The sequence below is a fragment of the Lagenorhynchus albirostris genome, chromosome 5, assembly GCF_949774975.1.
Source record: "Lagenorhynchus albirostris chromosome 5, mLagAlb1.1, whole genome shotgun sequence".
Classification (NCBI taxonomy): Eukaryota; Metazoa; Chordata; class Mammalia; order Artiodactyla; family Delphinidae; genus Lagenorhynchus; species Lagenorhynchus albirostris.
The window spans coordinates 144,086,343-144,105,475 of record NC_083099.1 but is presented as its reverse complement, the minus strand read 5'-3'; the positions used below and the strand labels follow the sequence as shown (position 1 = coordinate 144,105,475).

The window sequence follows — 19,133 nt, the reverse complement described above, 5'->3', positions numbered from 1 at the left end:
GTACAGTAGGACCTTGTTGTTTATCCCGGGCTGGTGTTTACTCCAGTTCCGATGGCAAATGAGTCTTTAAACATCTTTTTCTATAACAGAAGATCCAAACCAAAGGGAGATAAGAAGTATTTGAACTGGAGGATGTAGGGCAGACACAGCTTACTGCAGTCAAGGGCCCTATGCTGCCTCACATGAACAGGAAGGAACTTTGTCCCTCTACAAAGAGCCAGAGGCAAGTTGAAGGCATGCTTGTTAAAACATTGGACATCCACACTGGTGTGACGTCACAGACGTGCAGTCACTGTGTGCAGGAGCGCCAGGCTCAGGGACGCTAACACTGGGCCCCAACCTGCGGCCCTCGGGTCCTTTCTGTGCGTGACCCCGTGACCTCGTGATGGTCAGCAGTGCTGTGAGCTGAGCTGTGCCGCTAAAGCGCACGGAAGCGGAGGTCATGGAGGTAGGAACTGGCAGGGTTGGGATGCCAGCCTCACAGTCCTGATGCGCTGTTTTCCTGGCCCTATGACCTTCCGCAGGCACCCTGCTGGGCCCAGTTTTCCACATCTGGCAGCGGGGAAGGATGAGGTCACGTTGCCTTTGGTCCCTGCACATCGCAGAGGCACAAATACACTGCAACCAACTGTGTCCTCCTGGCCGAGAAAAGTCTTTCCACACTGACCCTGGGGGTTGAGGACCAGTTACATTCCAACCAGTTGGGGCCGTCTCAGGGAGAGCAAGTACGGAAGATTTTAAATGCCACACCGCTGAATCCCAGCACACTGAGAGGGAGGGATGCTCTGATCAGCCTGCGCCACACCTACCTCGCCGGGGTCAGTAGATTCCGTACTGGACTGCAAAGCCCACTGCCCGGATTTCACCGCAGCCCTCAAGAGTTGAGGTAGGTGTGGGACAGCAGTGGAACACGACCCAGTAAGTGACGTTGGGGCCCTGAATTAGGTCAAAGATGGCAGACACCTCCCCCGTGACGGACGGCCCACCCCTGATGCCAGCACTGCTGCTACCGGGAAGGTGGTCTTATCAGGCTGGTCCAGGAAGCCACAAGCCAGTGACCCCAGGAAGCTTAGGAGAAGTATCCCTGGCTTCCCTATACAATACCCAAAGCCCCACTGTACTTTGGCTATGGAAACACAATCTTAAAAAGAAAGCAACTGGACTCTCGCAGTATATGTTTTTATCATTCCATGACGCTGTCCGGGGCCGGGGTCCAGCAGACCTCCCAGGCGCCGGCCTCCGCCCGCCCGCTCCCTCCCCGCGGCCCGAGCCCCGACTCGGGGGAGGTGACCTCCGGGTCGGAGGTCTTCCGGGCGGGGCTCAGGGCCCCAGCGTGCTGGCTCTGCGAGGCCCGCGGGACCAAGCCAGAAAGCAAGGCCTCCCGTCCACTCGCTGAGCGCTCCTCCACCCCTTTAGGGTCAAGGTCGCGTAGCACCCCTCCCAACCGCGCAAGCGCACTGAGCCTCAGCGGCCCCCCGCGGCCCGCCCCCTTCCCGCCGCGCAGGCGCACTGATCCGCGCGCCGGGAGGCGGGACCGCGAGCGGCGCGGGGCGGGCCCCTGTTCCGCACTGGCCCGTCCGCCGCCCCGCCCACCCCCGGAGCGCGGCCCTTCCGGGCGGAGGCGCCTGGCCGGGGTCCGAGGTGCTGCGCGTCCGGCAGACGAGGACGACGACCGACTGGCGGGGTCGCAGCCGCCATGGCGTCCGGCAGGGTCCGCGGGCCGACTCCGCGCTGGGGACTGGCCCTCGGCGGCGCCGCGCTGTTCCTGCTGCTCCTCCCGGCGGCCGCCGCGCAGGGTGAGGGCAGCCGGCGGGCTCGGGGGCGGGGGGGGCCGGGGGTGCGGGGCGGGGTCGCGGCGGGGGGGCGCAGTGTCGGGGTCAAGGGGTGCGGAGGGCCGGGGGTCGCAGCCGCTCTGGGTCGCTGCTCTGGGCTCGCGCGGTCTGCGGCCGGGAGGCCACCCGAGTGTCGGTCCGCAGCCTGGGGCGGCGGGGCTCGGGGACGGCGGTGGGCCGGCCCTTTGTCCTGGCTCAGCATGCGGGGTGGTCCGGGACCGCGGCGTCGGCCTGGCCGAGCGCAGCGGCGCCACGACCCTCGGAAAGAGCCGTCTCGGGTGTGGACTCGGGGTCGAAAGCAGAGCTGGGGAGCTCGCTTGTCCCACAGCGGGTCGGCGGCCGGAGTCCAGGGGCCGGGCCCTTGTGCGGGCGCGGCTGGTGTGTTGGGGGCCCTGCTCGCTTCGGGGAGGCCTGTATGCCGCCCCTACACCCGCCACCGTGCGGAGTAGGCCCCTCCGAGGAGCTCCAGGGATAGCGGCCGGTGCTTGGGCTGAGCCCGCCCTGCCGCTGGTTCCTGGGCTCTGCAGGCCCGCGCTGCGTGGGCAGGTGGGCGGCCTTGCTAGGCGATCCCCCCTGTCCTCAGTAACTACCTGTGCCAGGTGCCGGGCCCACGGTGGTGACCGGCAAGTGGAGGCGACGAGTTCCTGGGGGGCCTGACCAGGAAACGGCAGATGAGAGTCAGGGGGTGGTGGTGAGGGGAGTGCATGACCTAAGGGCCCAGCAGTTCCAGAAGCGCTGGTGCTGGAGGGTGGCTTCCTGTAGGTGGTCTGCAGGCCGCTGGGGATCTTGGGAGCGTTTGATCTGGCTGCTGTGTGTGGCATCCCCGTGTGGTCGCTAGTGTGGGGAATCGAGCCTTGGGCCGGTGGCCTAACCGACCTGGGTCAGCCTGAGGGGCCGGGGGTTTTCTCAGCGCCAGTTAGCTGCGGCTTCGGTACCTTCTGTTTAGCACAGCAAAGCACCTTTCCTCTCTGTGACCTCGTGGGGTGTCGGTTCCAGGGCAGGACTACTTGAGTTTTTTCTCATCGCCTTCTAAGCGTACTTGTGTGTACGTTTGTGATACTGTTCGTTAATGCAGAGTCGAGTGACACAGAATAGGGAACTTTCGGCCCAGATGGCTTGTTCAGCACGAGTGTGGTGCAAGTGCTTTTTACCAAACTGGGTGGCTGAGAGCCAAGGGTCCTCAGTCGCCCGAGAACCTCTCCTTGGTGGCCGCGGGGTGTGTATTGTTGAAGTGGATGTGTCAGGAAGCGCCCCAGGTGTGTTTGACTGCCAGCTTTTCACCCTGCCCTTGCCCTGGACTTAAGGGCAGAGACTCCTGTGGGTTGCGTGGGCATGTCCTGTGACAGTTTGGGAGTGAAACTGGACTCTAATCCTAGTATTTCAGGAGAAAAGTGGCTCTTCTTCTAGCCACACTGAGCCCAGGCTTGCTGTGAGACTTTACCACTTGTCATGCTGTAGGAATGTGACTACGCTATCTAAGAGACTTTGTTTTCCTCGCAAGGATGCTGTGTGTATTAGGAAAAATCACTCTAGAGAAACAGAACCAACAGGATATATGTAGCTATAGAGAAAGAGTTATTATGAGGGACTGGATCACGTGACCGAGGGGCGGAGGAGCCCCATGAGCTGCCGTCTGCTTTCCGGGAGAGCTGGCGTGTAGCGCAGGCCACACCTCAAGGCCAGGCAGTGGGGAGCCCGGGGGATACGGCCCAGTCTACGCCTGAAGGCCCAAGGGCAGGGGGAGGTGGACGTCTCAGCTCTCACACAAAGAGCAGACTCCTCCTTCCTTGCCTTTCTGTTCTGTTCGGGCCCTCAATTGGTTAGGTGATGCCCACCCACCTTGGAGAGGGCCAGGTGCTTTCACCCGTCCACCAACTCATGCTCGTCTCTTCTGGAAACACCCTCACGGACACTACCAGAAAGAGTGTTTTGGGAATTCCCTGGCAGTCTAGTGGTTAGGACTCTGCGCTTCCATTGCTGGGGACTCGGGTTCCATCCCTGGTTGGGGAACTAAGATCCTGCATGCTGCACGGCAAGGCCACAAAAAAGGAAAAGAAAAAAGAAAAAAAATCTAAAACAAAGAAAGAAACAAACAAAGTGTTTTACCAGCTCTCTGGGCATCCCTTAGCCCAGTCAATCTGACAGATAAAATTAACCATCACAGAGCATCATACTGGTCCAAACCCAGCCACATCTAACGTCTGTCTTTACTGTGCACTTGGGTGGTGGGGAGACGTTAGGAACCGACAAGGTGTTGAAGATCTTCAGAGGGAAGTTCATTGAATTAAAGAAGTTTCATGGGCTTTGGACCCCGCTTTAACTGGGTGTGGGGTCAGACTCCACCCCCGAGTTTCACCTTTACATCTAGAGGGAAGGCAGCCCCTAAAGGGACCTCAGTCTTGTCCTAAACAGAGGAGTCTGGAGGAGCTGGTGGTGGCCGGGGTAGCTGGGGGCGGGGGCTCCTTACAGCGGTCTTGCTGCAGAGAACGGGGGCTTCCAGGCAGGTTGCGGGGCATGGAGTGTGTGCACGGGTCCGAGCCTTTGCCCTCTGCCCTCCTCACTCCCCCTTTTCTGCTGAGGCGGTGGGACAGCCAGGACTTTTTGTCTAGGTGAACTTTCTGCCTTGTTTCTCACGTGAAATTGACAACGCGGGCACCCTGTGCCCTGTCACCGTGCGGCATGGCCATAGTGCCCGGTCCTGGGGCTTTTCCACTGCTGAGGGCGCTGCCGAAGGCAGGCGGCCCTCTGGCCCGTGGTGTTCCACGGTAAATATAGTGACTCACTTCCTTGTTTCTTTACAACATCCCCCTTTACACACACTAGTGTGTCCTTTTGTGTTTAAGCAGTTTAGGAAGGAACTCAAATGTATCATGGGTTAGTGTGTCCTGAGAACCTTTTTTGTTTTAACTTAGTTTCCCAAGAGCATGAGACTTAAGGTTCTCTAGTCATTGGTAAGGGGAGTCCAAGCTGAAGAGTCCCGGCCACGGGCCTTCCGAAGTCAGGACAGTGACATTCAGCGTTAGACCTCGGAAACTCAGGCCAGATGTTTACATGTCTCTGGCTTTCAGCACAAAGTTTTCTGTTTCCGGGATGAGATAAGATGCAGTGAGTGACTGCTGACGCCCAGTCTCTGAAGCAGCTGCAAATGGTTAACGTATTTCCCTGTCTTACTACGAAAAACACCCTGGTGTTTTCAAGGGCGAGGAGGGCACTGCCTTGTCTCGGCTCTGAACTGACTTCGGGAGGCTGTTGAACCTTGGCGTTGCCGGGAGCAGGAGAAGGGCGAGGCCGTCTCCTTGGCCCTTCCCCTCCCAGGCCTCTCTGTTGACTCATCTGGCCCGTGACCCAGAGACCCCAGGGTGGACGGGTTTATGGTGTGTATCTTGGAGCCGATGTCGGTTAGGTTAGTTCATGCAAGACCGGTTATCACACAGACTTTTAAATTGGAGAGGCCTGAGAAGAAGTTCCCATGCTGTAGCACCTGCTGCCTGGGGCCTCTCTCACGGTGTTCAGAAGGACTCGAGAGTGGGTGTGGTAGGCGCGAGTGGGTGTGGTAGGCGCCCTGCGGTCCCCGCCATACCTCCCTGCCCAGCGCTTTAGAGAAACAGTTGAAGGAGTAAATGGTCCAGTGAACTCCTGAGTCCCTTTCTGCTCTTCCAGCCTTTGCCATATTTGCTTTGCTGCTCCTTGTCTGTGTCTGCGTGCTTCTGTTTCTTTTGGCCGTGCCTGGCGGCCTGTGGGATCTTCCTTCCCTGACCAGGGATTGAACCTGGGCCACTGCAGTGAAAGCGCTGAGTCTTAACCGGTGGACCACCAGGGAAGTCGCTGCCTGTTACTCTTGTCACCAAACCGTTTGAGAGCAAGTTGTGATGTGGCCATTTACCCTAAATTCACCAGGGTGCGTCTCCTAAGAAGGGCATAGCTGGAACGTGACGGTCAAGTCTGCACAGTGACCATTGGTACGATCCCGGACCCTTGATTTGACACACGACTGTGCACACAGATCACCAGTTACCTCAGTAGCGTCCTCGGTCCTCTGACCCCGGCTGGCGTGTTGCTTTTGGGTGTCCTGTCTCTCAGCCTCTGTTCCCCTGGAGTAGCTCCTCAGCCTGTCCTTGTGCTCAGAGGCCCTTGTGGTCCTGTCTGGTTTCCTCTGATTTGATTCGGGTGCATCTGGCGAGGATTCAGCCACTGGGTGACTGTCCTTCCTGCACCCCTCAGAGGCACCTGCTGTCACTCTGTGCCGTTGTCTTGTCACAGGTTGTCTTGGTGATATCTCCGATCACTTTTCAGGTGCCAAACCGGGGCGGGGGGTGCTCTGACACCGTACGTAACGTCTTGTCCCTCCGCAAACGGCGCAGTGGCCTTGGTGTCCCTGTTTACTGGGACGGAGACTCTTGGCTAGCTGTCCTTCCCTGTGTTTATTCCGTGTCCGTGTGAAATCGTGGGCGTTCAGGAGGTGAGAGTCCATTACTGTCATTCACTCTGACGTTCAGTTGTGCCACTTTGGCAAGGAGGACCCCCTCCATGCTGGCTTCTGGGTCCTTGTGCCACTTTCTGGCTTTGCAAGCTGTCCAAGGCCGGTGTTGTCCTTTCTCTGCCTCGGTTGTGGCGTTATTGTTCTGCCCGTTTCCTTTTAGTGGGGACAGTGGCTGGAGACCAAAGACCTGGCAACACGTGTGCCGTCCTCTCTCAGCCCCTTGGTGGACAGAACTGCGAAACCGTCCTCGGGGCCGTTCCCTCCTGCCGGTCCACAGGGCCCCGGGGCCCCTCTCGGCAGTCCTCTGAGAATGGAGGTATTTCAGGGGCCGCTTCTGGCTCCAGCTTCCTGGGGCTGAGGGAGTAAAGCGGTTGAGGGTCGGCTCGAACACGAACCCAGCAGCAGGCCGCTGGAGGCTCTGCGGAGGGTGCTGCTTCATGGTGACTGCGCAGAACGGCGTGTTGTCACAGAAGGAGCTTTCGTTTCAGATAAAAGAGGATTTTGGTTTTTAAGAATGGAGCGTGGAAGGCTGTTGAATAGATGAACTCTCCAGCTATTTCACAGCAGCAGTTACTGCGTGAGTCCTGCTTCGCAAACGACTTAAAGCTAAAGCTCTTTGCCCCTGCATTTTATTAGGAAAACCTTGGAAACTAGAGGGAAGTTGGGAGACCTGGGCAGTGAGCGGCCCTCCGCCCACCACCAGGTCTGTCGCGTTTTGAAGTTACAGCCGCGCACGCCCCCACCTCCTCCCCGTGCACCTCATCACTAAGAGCTCAGCGTTCGCCTCCTTCTTTTGAGATCAAGTTTACATACAGTGAAGTGCAGGAATCCTACGTGTGCCATCCAGTGAGTTACACCTGTGAGACCCTGACCTCCTGCAAGCCTCAGAACAGGCCTCTTCAGGAGCCTGGGGCCCCAGCCAGCCCATCCTTCCCCCCACCTGGCCCCCGAAGAGGAGCCTCACCCGTCCCCGAGCCCTGCGCTGCGGGCCTTTGCGGGAGGCTCCCCACAACGCACGTGATTTGTAGAGTCATCATGTGCGACGTAGACTTCTTTTTAGGGCTGAAGAGTGTCCCACTGTAGGACTGGACCAGTTTCCCTGTCCATCCTCCAACGACCTCTGTCCCCTTGCCCCTTGGGTACAGCGTGTTAGGAGGAGGTGGTCCCAGGGAGGGTCGGGTCCTCCATCCAGGCAGGAGGAGCAGGCCGCGCAGAGGCCCTGGCCAGGGAGCCACCTGGCAGCTCTCAGGACCAGTGGGGAGGCCGAGGGGCATGCGGGGCGCCTGGACATCTGGGCCATTTGGCTCTCAGCTGTTCCTATACATAAAGTTGCCATCAGCCCCCTGTGCATGTCTCCCTGTGCATGTGTCCCTGTGCACGTGTGTTCTGGTTTGTCTTGGGTACGAGACTGAGTGGAATTGCCAAGTCTCAGAGGAGCACGTGTTTGTTTTTGAGCCGCTGAGCCCGCCCGCCCCGTCCTCACCACCATTAGCATCGTCAGTCTCTGTAATGCAGCCGTTCTGGTGGGTGTGAAGTGGGGCCTGACTGCGATTCTCACGTGCTTTTCCTGGTGGCTGACGGGATGTGCTCGGGCCTCTCCCAAGCGTGTGCGTGTCTTGAGGGGCGGCGTGGGGTGAAGAGCGGCTGCTTGATGGTGGACTGGAATCCTTTATTCGTACACCACCTCTTCACTTCTGCTTAGCTTGCGTTCCAGAGCTGTCAGCTGCTCGGGGTTTGAGCCCTTCCCGTAGCACCTGCGCGGTGAAGAGTGCCTGGGGGTGCAGGGGGTGCTCCGCAGGGTTGGGACCGGCAAGGGGGCCGCGGCCTGGCTTGAGTCTGGCCTGGCATCGCTGTGGCCTCTGGTTCCAGGGTGTCTGCTGACTAGGCAGTCAGTGGTGTGCGACCATGCAGGTGAGACGCAGGCGCTGGCCTTGCTGGGTGGCGCCGTCTTCTCTCCCGGGAGACCCCTGGGGTCAGGACCGCATGTGTGCCGCTTGTGTGTCCTCCCAGGGCCCTGCCTGTAGAGGCCCGGTCTGCATGCCTGAAGGCTTGGCGCGGGAGGGGCCGCCTGTTCCGGGCTCTGAGCGTCACGTGCCCACCCCTCCCCGCGTGGACGCCGCAGGATTCTCAGGGACGTGTGTCTTTGCCCTGCAGGTTGTTCTCAGAACACAAACAGAACCTGTGAAGAGTGCCTGAAGCACGTCTCTGTAAGTAGCACAGGGTCAGCATGTGACCCAGAAGCAGACCCGCTGCCTCTGGCCCCAGGGCCGCTTGTGTGTGCCGGGCTCTGTGGTCTGGGCTTTGTGGAGGTATTTTTCACGACGGCTCTTAGCAGCCTTTCTCAGGCACATCAAAGCGTCTGGTGAAAGCTGCACATGCCACTTGAGTGCTGTTCACGTGCTCCTTCCGCTCCTGCAATAAAGCACGTATGTTTCACACAGCCCAGAACTTGTGTGAGCCCCTGGTGCCCGCAGGCCTGAGCAGAGGTGCCCGGCAGCAGGGTGGGGGCCAGGGAGGTGGGAGCACGTTTAGCCCCTCGTCTGCGACTGTTGACCTGTGCCCAGGGCTTTCCCACGGGGCTCACTCCACCTTGGAGGCCTCTTGTCTTACAGACCGACCCTGAGACGCGGCAGGTGTGCTCAGAGCCCTCCCGGCCCCCGCCGGGCTCTCGCAGTGCTGAGGGGGCCTCGAGCTGGAGTGCCCGTGCTCGCCCTCCTTGTGTGGGGTTGGGGGATGCCCAGACCACAGCGGGGTGCACACCTCCTCTGAAGGCCTGACCCCCACTCTGAACCCAGACAGGTGAGGTCAGAAGTGCAGATGAAAGCCAGGGCAGACCCCGCTGCGTGCGAATCCTTAATGCACACGGGCTTCCGGAAGGATCTGCCGGCACCCCTGCGTTGTTCACCACGTGCGTGTACCTCATTAATGTAAAAAACGAGTGACAAACAGCCACGACACCAGCACAACGAGAACTTACCCTCCTAGTGAGCTCATGGCTTTCGGTGAAACTGTCACATAAAACTGGAAAATTAGGTGTTTAAAACTTGAGCTGTTTGAAAATGGTGGATTTCCCAGAAATTGTTAAGCCAGGAAAGAACCGCTGAAACGGAAGGAATTCTGAAACGGCCGAAATGAAGAGGGCCTCCCTGCTGTCTGTCATTTTGAACACAAGACACCAAAGTGGACACTGCGTCAGTGGCCCTGGGACCCCAGGTTTCACTAAAACATTTTTCTGTAACAGATTTTCACCCTAACTTGGGACCAAAACATACCATGACTTTCCATCCTGTTAAAACTTCAAAGAAAAAAAACTTAGTAAAATCTTTACCTTCAAGCTTGAAAATATCCTGACCGTCCTGACCTGGGCGGGTTGTTAGGTTGACCCAAACCTCACATCTATGCCAGTGCCTGCCCGGCTCTGGGCCCCTCGGCTGCCGTGCCGGCCAGGCCTCTGCCGGGCCGGCCAGGCCTCTGCCGCGCCGGCCAGGCCTCTCTCTCCCGCGCCGGCCAGGCCTCTCTCTGCCGGGCCGGCCAGGCCTCTCTCTGCCGCGCTGGCCAGGCCTCTGCCGTGCTGGCCAGGCCTCTGCCGGGCTGGCCAGGCCTCTGCCGTGCTGGCTAGGGACTCGGGCACACCTGCCAGGTTTTCTCCGGCTCTGCGGTTCTGGACGGATGCCCTTGCGCTCTAGTAGAATCATCTTTAAGACAGCCAGCAATAAGACAGACCGCTTGGTTCAGTCCTAGAGATCAAATTAGCATCTTTACAGGGTGATAACCGTGGGCGGACACCACTCCAGCCATGCCTGGCTCGGTCCCTCCTGCAGGCGGCTGACGCCTGGATGCTCTGGGTGTTAGAAGGGAGGGCAGCATCCGGGCGAGGGGAGCAGGCCACGCAGAGGCCCCGGGTGGGGACCAGCAAGGAGGCCGAGGGGGGACAGCAGTGTGGCCGGTGGGACTGGCGCAGGTCGGACCCTGGCCCGTCTGCCCTTCAGCATTTACGCGTCTGATGCCCTGTCATTGCCTCTTGCAGTGTCTTTGGTGCAACACTGACAAGGCGTGCTTGGACTACCCGGTGACCAAAATCCTGCCGCCCAGCTCTCTCTGCAAGCTGAGCTCTGCGCGCTGGGGTGTGTGCTGGGGTAAGTCGCTGTTCTCATTGGCTTCTTGCAAAACCAGTGCCGTTTTGAAAATTCTGGTTGTGCTCAGTTAATGTAAGCTGCCAGGAGTGGGGAGGTGGGGGAGGCTGGTGAGAGCGGTGGCATCTGGGAAAGTGGGCGGTCCGGGTCTGGAGGCTGCCCTGAAGGCCACGGCCTTGGCTCTGCTCTGCAGGCATCTCCCCACGTCCCGGGGCCATGCGGGTGGCGTGTCAGCACCTGTGTCAATGTCGTACCCTAACCCATACCCTAACACGTACCCTAACCCTAATCCGTTGTCGTACCCTAACCTGCACCCTAAACCATACCCATTCCCTAACCCTAACCCTAACCCTAACCCTTACCGGAAGCCTTACCCTAGCCCGTACCCTAATCCTAACCCGTACACTAACACTAACCCGTGCCCTAACACGTACGCTAACCCTAAACCGTTGTTGTACACTAACCTGTACCTAAACTGTACCCGTTCCCTAACCCTAACCCTAAGCCTTACCCTAACCCGTACTCTAATCCTAACCCGTACACTAACGCTAACCCGTACCCTAACACATACGCTAACCCTCAACTGTTGTCGTACCGTAACCTGTACCCTAAACCGTATCCGTTCCCTAACCCTAACCCTAACCCTAACCCTAACCCTAACCCTAACCCTGCTCTTTCTCCAAGGGAAGTGATCCCTAGGTGAGACCCAGGTTGTTTCCTAGGTGGCCTTTTAAGTTGGTTTGTGGTGTGTGTTGCCACATGGAGCTCATTTTTATGAGTTGGGCTTATTAATCCTTTCCTTTATGACTTCTGGTTTGGGGCCATCGGGAGGCCGCCTGGCTACAGGTCATAGGAGCCAGTGCTCTTGCAGAGAATTGTGATGATCTGTTTTATCTGTCTTTTTTCTAATTGATTTCCATCTCAGAATCTGTCAGCCTCCGTCTGAAACGACTCACTTCTGATTTCAGCAGCTGAAGCCCAGGGAACCCAGAAGTTTGTGTCTGTGGGAGTGTGTGTGGGCGCGTACGTGTGCGGGCACGCCCGTCACGTCCTCCCAGCTGGCTGCTCCCTCTATTGCCCTCCCTCCAGAAAGGCTCTTTGGGCCACACGGCCGTCTGCTTCCATGTTGGCGGCCGCCTCCTCCGTGGAACCTTCCCTCCCCGTCTGTTCCGCAGAGATGGCTCCCGCCCCAGGGAACCAACCATCAGCATCTGGGACCTTAACTGTTAAAATGCTTTTAAACTGAAGCATGACTCTAACACAGTGCACACGTGAGCCCTCGCTCCCTCTCTCTGGGCCCTGGACGCCAGAGGACACGCACACGTACACACGTGCAAGTACAGACACATGCGTGCACACATGCATGTACACTTGTGCATATACAAATGCCCGTGTGCACAGTGAATTTTCACGTGAGTCTGCAGGTTATCGCCACTCAGCAAAACACACAGACCACGTCCAGCGCTCGCCTATCCCTCAGGACACCGTGGGCAACCGCTGCGGTGCACTGGTGGACACCGGGCTGTGTGCGGGCTGCCGTGTGCTCCCGCGTGGGCTGGACACAGACACCCACCCGCCCTGGGCGTGTGCTCAGGAGCACGCTGCTGACTGGCACCCCTTTCACGTCTAGCCTTAGTCGGTGGGCCACACGGTTCTCAAGCGTGGCTGCCCCCGTTGATGCCGCTCCAGGCAGCATCGGGGCACACGGGCTCACGGGGGTGAGCAGGGGCGCTGGGGGGCAGACACTGTGGTAACAGGAGGGTGCGGTACCCCGGTTCCTGAGAGAAGGTGCGCTGGCCTCGTCGGGTTTATTCCTCGGGCCTGCAGGGAGCTGGGGCCTCATCCCCGGGAGCCGAGCGCGTGGGGCCTTGCGGTCCACCCCGTCGGGCAGCACCTCACACTACCTCAGCCCTGTGCCACAGGTGCTTTTATTCTTACAAGTAACTGTAGAATCATCTTAACCAGTTCTAGGCAAAATTGGGGTTGTGATTGTAACGACCTTAAATATATGCGTTCAGGGGACTTCCATGGTGGTCCAGTGGTTAGGACTCTGCACTTCTACTGCGGGGGACCTGGGTTCAGTCCCTGGTCGGGGAACTAAGATCCCACATGCTGCACAGCTCAGCCAAAAAACAAACAAACAAACACACACACACACACGTTCAGGTGGAGACCAGCAAGGTCTTTACCGTCTGAACCCTCGTCTGGGAACAGGTTCTCTCTCTGTTCAGGTCTAGTACGTCCTAGAGTAGATTTCTCGGAAATAAGCCCATAGTTTAGCTTCCCATCATGGTGGAATTTCTGTTCTGTTTTATAACTGGGTTTAGCTGCTAATCAGAAAAGCTCTTGTGGGGGTAGGTGTATTTTAGAGCCAGCTGTCTTACTGGTCTCATGGGTTTTTGTTTTTTCTTGGTTTCTTTTAAATTTTATTCTATTTATTTATTTTGGTGGCACTGGGTCTTAGTTGTGGCAGGCAGGCTCCTTAGTTGCGGCTCACTGGCTCCTTAGTTGTGGCACGTGGGCTCCTTAGTTGTGGCTCGCAGGCTCCAGAGTTGTGGCATGCAGACTCTTAGCTGCAGCATGTGGGATCTAGTTCCCTGACCAGGAATCAAAACCACATCCCCTGCATTGGGAGGCGGATTCTCAACCACTGTGCCACCAGGAAAGTCCCTCGTCGGTTTTTAAAGTTGATTGTTCCCGGCACTTCCCTGGGGGCACAGTGGTTGAGAATCCACTTGCCAACATAGGGGACACGGGTTCAATCCCTGGTCCGGCAAGATCCCACATGCAGCGGAGCAACTAATCCTGTGCACCACAACTACTGAGCCTGTGCACCACAACTACTGAAGCCCATGCGCCTAGATCCCATGCTCCACAATAAAGAGAAGCCACCACAATGAGAAGCCCGCACGCCACAATGAAGAGTAGCCCCTGCTCGCCGCAACTAGAGAAAGTCCACGTGTAGCGACGAAGACCCAACGCAGCCAAAAATAAATAAATAAAATAAATAAATTTATTTTAAAAAGTAAATAAAAATAAAGTTGATTGTTCTCGAGTTCTCTAGTCAAAAAGTTACGCCCCCTGCTTGTGGCGGTCTCCTGTCACCACTGTATCTTGCAATTCTGGCACTTGCAGAACAGGTCAGAGGAGGAAAAACCACGTGGTTCAAAGCTCAGAAGGCAGAGCGAGTGCTGTCACACTGGCAGCCTGAGGGGGGCTGGGGGCACCGGGGCACTGGTGCCTCCCTCCCCGACCCGAGGAAGAGCTCTCACCTTCCAGACCCCAGCCCACCCCACCTCCCCCCAACCAAGAGACCAGTGGCACCCGAGCTTACGAGCTCTGAGCTCTGTGCGGCAGGAGGCCGTCCTGTGATGGTCTCACTGCTGTCCAGGGCGGGGCGGGGTGGTGCTAACTGGAAGGTGTCAGCCTGTCCTGTGATAGGCTCTGGCTTGAATGGAGTGGAAAAGTACCGACTGACTGGTTTTAATTTGTAAATCCTCAAGAGAAGTTGGAAAGAATTGCAGCTTGTTCTGAGTGCGTTTGGTCTGGACAGGAAATCACAGTCACCGTTCTCCAGCCCCTGGGCGTTGGCCTGGGCCGCAGCTCCAGCTGGTGCTCTGCCCGGCGGACAGACGTGTGTCCTGTTGGCAGCAGATGGGAGGCTCTGGTCTTTGACTTAGATAATCACGGAAGCCGCGTCAGGCTTAGCATCTGATTGCGTGAGATTGAGTTTCAAGTGTTGTAGCAGCTGAGTGCACTGAGGAGCTTCTCTTTCTTCCTGGTTTTGCTAACTTTTCTCAGGTTGGAAACAGCCTTTCAGCATCAGGTGATGAGAAAAGCTACCTGTTGCTTCAGGTTGATGGAAATGGTGACTAAGTCACAGAAGCAGGCTGGAGGAAGGCGGGGGCGGCGGCGTCCGTCCGTTGTCCCGGCCCCCCCCCCCCCCCCCCCCCCGCGCCTGCCGAGGAGGCGGGGCCCTGACTGTGCGCCTTTGCATTGGCAGTGAACTTCGAGGCCCTGATCATTGCCCTGTCGGTGCTTGGGGGCGCCCTGCTCCTGGGCGTCGCCTGCTGCTGCTGCTTCTGCTGCTGCGGGAGGAGGCGGAGCCGGCGGCCGGACAAGAGCGAGGAGAGGGCTGCTCGGGAGCGAGAGGAGCGCCGGGTCCGCCAGGAGGAGCGGTGAGGCCCCGCGCCCCGGGGGCCGTTACTCGGTCCCAGCTTTCTCCACGTGGGAAAGTCAGGACCGTGTCGGGCGTCCGAGGGGGCTTCTCGGTGGTGGCGTGGAGGGTGGGAAGCCGCGTGGCAGGGACCTGGCCGGTGGCCACCAGCTGGGGCTTTGGGGCTGGGCCGGCGAGGCCTCTGGAGGCCTGTCCGGTTCTGAGCCCACGGGGGCTCAGCGGGAGGAAGGCTTCTGCCTGGGGTCTCCTGTCTGTCCGAGGCCACACCGGGCCTTTTGTGTGACTAGTGCTCTGGTGACCGTGCGTCCCAGGTTCCGGAGCCCTTTGGCGTGTGCGCGGTGGGGGGGACTGGGGACTTGTCAGCCCGCAGCGGCCGGGCCAAGGCTCCTGCGAGCTCCTAACCATCCTCAGAACCAAGCGTAAGGTCTTTGCTGATTGGTGCGTTTTCATACGGAAAAAATGTCTTCAGTCACAGTACGGGGTATTGGAATTGCTTTCCTTGAAATGAAGGGGTCCGTGCTCAGCACCCTGCCTGTCCCGGTGGGAGCGTGGCTGTGGCCACATCAGAGCCGCCACCACCCGGCTCTGGCTCCCGGAGGCCACAATGGAGTGAAAGGCACAGCTGTTGGCATTACACTGTGGGGACTTCCCTGGCGGTCCAGTGGTTAGAGCTCTGCGCTTCCACTGCAGGGGCCCCGGCTTTGATCCCTGGTCGGGGAGCTAAGATCCCACAAGCCGTGCAGACACACACACACACACACACACACACACACACGAAATGTACACTGTAATTTGCTGCTGAAAGGGATTTCTGTGTTTTCTAGGAGAGCAGAGATGAAGTCGAGACATGATGAGATCAGGAAGAAATACGGTGAGAATCGCCTGGCTCTGCATTTCCGTCGGCAGGAGCTGGCCTGGCCGTCTTGGCCACGCCCAGCGCCCGGCGGGCTCTGCTATAGGGTGTGGGCTGCACTGGGAGCAGTGCCCGTAAGACGAGGCCCGCGAGTACTCTGCCTCTGCCGGCCTTCCTGGCACCTGCTTGCTGGTGAAGTGCTGTCGCCCTTTGCCGCCTTGTGGACTTGTTTGCCCTGCGGTGGGGTGAGTCCCTTACCTGCGGGGCTTTGCCCGCCTTCTCCCTTGTGCTGGAGTTGCTCCTGGCCCGCCTCCTGACCCAGTCAGTAGCCACACTGAGGCCTTGGACCGCTTGTTTCCCGGGAGCTGTGTCCTGGCTCTGTTCTGGGCTTTTGTTTGGTGAGGTTTTCAGTGGGGGGACTATTTTTTCGGTGTTGAGAGCACTGAACCTGCTTCTGTGTTTAGCTGGTTCTGTACTGATTTTCAAACCACCGATGTCACTGGTGTTTTGTGCTCCCTGGCACTTGGTTTCCGACGAAATTTGGAGATCATGGAAAGCTTTTTGAAATCTGATTTTAACGTTAATGTAAACAGAAGACGAGATGGTTGTGTGCTCGTGTGCATGTACACACACACACACACACACACACACACACAACGTAGCACAGGTAGTGATGGGGTCCTGGACCTTTGCTCTGCTCGGCCTGCACGAGGCCTTTTCTGGAACAGTCACGGATTCCCTGTGTTCCTATCTTGGAGCTGGTCAGTTGCCCTTTAATTGCACTGATAGAATTCTCTTGTGCCCTTTGTGTAAAGCCCTTTGAGTGGCCTGGACTTTGGAAGGAAGCCTCAGCTGTGGGGAACCTTCGAGCTGCTGGTGGGAGGGGGAGGGAGGTGCTTGGCCCTGTGAACACCAAATGCACCGCAGACGAACCCGTCTCTTGACGTTAGAAGGCCTTTGGTTTCTTTATCACAAAGCAGTTTCTGTGTGTTTTCCCTCTAAACTAGAAGTAGAGCCGGAGCTGGGCCTTAACAAGACTGCTAGTATTCGGTATTTGGCACATGGTAGCTTTTTACCCAAAACCAGCTGTGCGCTCCGCCCCACCCCCAGGCTGAGCGCTTCCCCCCCCTGCAGGCTGAGCTCGCCCTGTTCCTCTGACAGAAGGGCGTTCTCCCCCCGCCCTTAGCTTTCCCCCACTGTCCCCCACCCCCCAAACCCTGCGGTAAGTAGATTTGTTGCAGTGGCTCCGGAGAGTTGCGTGTGCAGCCCAGGTGTGTAAAGAGGGGGGAGGGTGCGTTTCCACGATGCGGAGAGAAAACGCCGAGTCTCTGGGCACTTAGCTCCTTCGCAGGTAAACTGACGGTCACCTTCTTTGTGTGGCCTTAATTCTGAAAATTAATCAGCATTTATAAGAATATCTAAAGTAAGGTGGTTTTGTTTTGTTTTCTTCTGTATAATTTAGTCAACCACTGAGGGAAGAAACGGTGGCTTTAAATTTCTTATTTCCCTTTGGGAGAATCAGCAAACAAGTCTATTTCTTAGGATCTGTGTTTCTTAGAAATACTGTTTCCAATAGTTTCCACTTCAGTTTTAAAGTCACCTGTGGTGTGACGTTCACGAAAAGGTGAAGGGTAGTGTTTGAACCTGCCTATTAGCATACCCAGCTTCCCTTTGGCCTCAGTAAATCTTCACATAAGACACCACGTGCTGCTTTCTGACACTCGTTTCCTGTTGGCTGAGTGCATTTCTAATCAGGCCCGTTTTGTTTTCAGGTTTGTTTAGAGAAGAAAACCCATATGCTAGATTCGAGAACAACTGAGACGCACTTCGTGGCACGGCAAGCGGTCTCCACGCCTTTCCTCGGGCTGTGGGTCAGCAGGGACCCGCTGCCCCATCCGCCTCTGACCCTGGGGAGGGAAGCTGCCCTCCAGGCCCAGGCCTGGGAGCTTCTGTTCCCTCTTCTCTGATTTCTGTATTTAGTCACTTGAGACATTAAGACTGTCAGGGCTTTTCTGTTGTTCATTTGGGGAGGAAACTGCACATCCCTGGCCTCTGCTCCGTCTGCGAGCCAGTGCAGACCATCTCCCTGCATCCGGGCCCGCGCAGCTCCACGCGCAGGAAGTGGGGCGTCTGCAGTCCCTCTTGGGGCCACCCCCCAGCCCCTGTCATTTCCCCAGAAAAGCACAGACGACTTGCCGTTGACATCAGGGTACAGGACGCAGTTGGACGAGGGTTTGCTTTCTGACCTTGACTATACCGAATAGCACTGAGCGGTAGCTAAACTCACCTTATGTCTTTTTTCTTTTTTTAAGAATTCTTGGATTTTATTCTCCCACCTAAAAGATTCCACCAAAAAGCTTTACTGTCAAAGTTTAGGCCACTTATGGGATGACTTTTTAGTGTGTCTCTTTACTGGAACATCAAGATATTTTTCCAGTAAAAGTTCAAATTATAAAACCTCTCTGAAGGGCAGTAGTCGGTCAGGTGCTGGTGTGTGGCTGGCAGGGGGGCGTGTCTAAGAGGCTCCGCCTGCCTTTCCCGCTCCGCTGACCACAGGCCTCAGGCCCCAGGGGCAGAGTCTCCTGAATCAGACCTGCCCTGCCATCTGCGACGGTCACCTAGGGCTCTTGGGTGACCACAGGTCCACCCCCGGCGAGCAGGGGCCTGCACTGGCCAGGCTCCGTGGGGCCGCTGATGGAATCTCCACGCACGACAGACGCTGGTGGCTGTCCTGCTTGGCCGACAACCTGAGCTCTGGCCTCTGCTCCTTTGTCTCTGCCGTGTGCTGGGAACTTCCTTCCGTGGCCACACGTGGTGGTTCCTTTTCTTCCAGATCAAGACACGTGACTGCAGTAAATGGTCTGAGCGCTTCCTGGCAGGGACAGCAGACCGTGGAGTCACCGGGAACAGCCTTTCTTAAATCTGAAAATAGTCCTAGTTGCCAAATTGCTTTGAATGTGAAAACCATGGAGCTTTGGGGAGGCGGGTGAACAAGCACGTGAAGTGAGTGAGTTCACGCGGACCCAGTGATCAAAGGACGTGTCATCAAACGGTTGCACGTGCCTTGTTAGCTACACAGATCTGTTTGATTTAACAGTTCTACCTTTAAGTTTCACAAACAACCTTTAACAAACTCTTTAGTCTTATTTCTCTGGTTTCTTGGGCATTTGATAGCAATGAAAGTATTATGAAACATTCCTAAGTATTTTATATAACAGTTTGCAAATTTTTACTTTCTACTGTTTGTTCATAAAAGAAACTTTGTGATAGACTTCAGTGAACTTCGTATTAACTCGGTAGTTCGTGTGGATGTAAAGTCACTCTCTGGACCTGAGGCTGCCGAGCTGAAAGCAGAGCCGGGTTGTGAGCGTGAGTCTGCGAGGCGTTAGAGCGGGCGCCGTCCTCCCACACAGCACGGAGCCGGCCCGGGAGCGCCACTGTAGTCATGAGCTTCTGAAATGGTACTAAGAGCAGCCAGAAACCGTAACCTCACGGAGACCGTAAGCCTGAGTGCCTTACTCTTTAACCAGTTTCCAATCAGCAGATTAATACACGCTTTTGTTGACGATGCTTTGCGTTCCTTGTGTGTCATTTCTGGGCGGTGTGGACGTGACTGCTTGGGGAGTGAGGACCGCGGGACTGTCTGGGTAAAGATGGG

General features: G+C 57.2%; 1 protein-coding gene across 1 annotated transcript; it reads left to right on the top strand.

Moving 5' to 3' along the window:
- Window positions 1-1,588: 1,588 nt before the first annotated feature.
- PTTG1IP (PTTG1 interacting protein) lies at window positions 1,589-19,045 on the top strand. Its single transcript, XM_060151080.1, has 6 exons — window positions 1,589-1,796; window positions 8,467-8,519; window positions 10,340-10,448; window positions 14,449-14,623; window positions 15,447-15,493; window positions 17,248-19,045. The coding sequence occupies exons 1-6, from the start codon at window positions 1,697-1,699 to the stop codon at window positions 17,292-17,294; spliced, it is 531 nt and encodes a 176-aa protein (XP_060007063.1). The 5' UTR covers window positions 1,589-1,696; the 3' UTR covers window positions 17,295-19,045.
- Window positions 19,046-19,133: the final 88 nt, after the last annotated feature.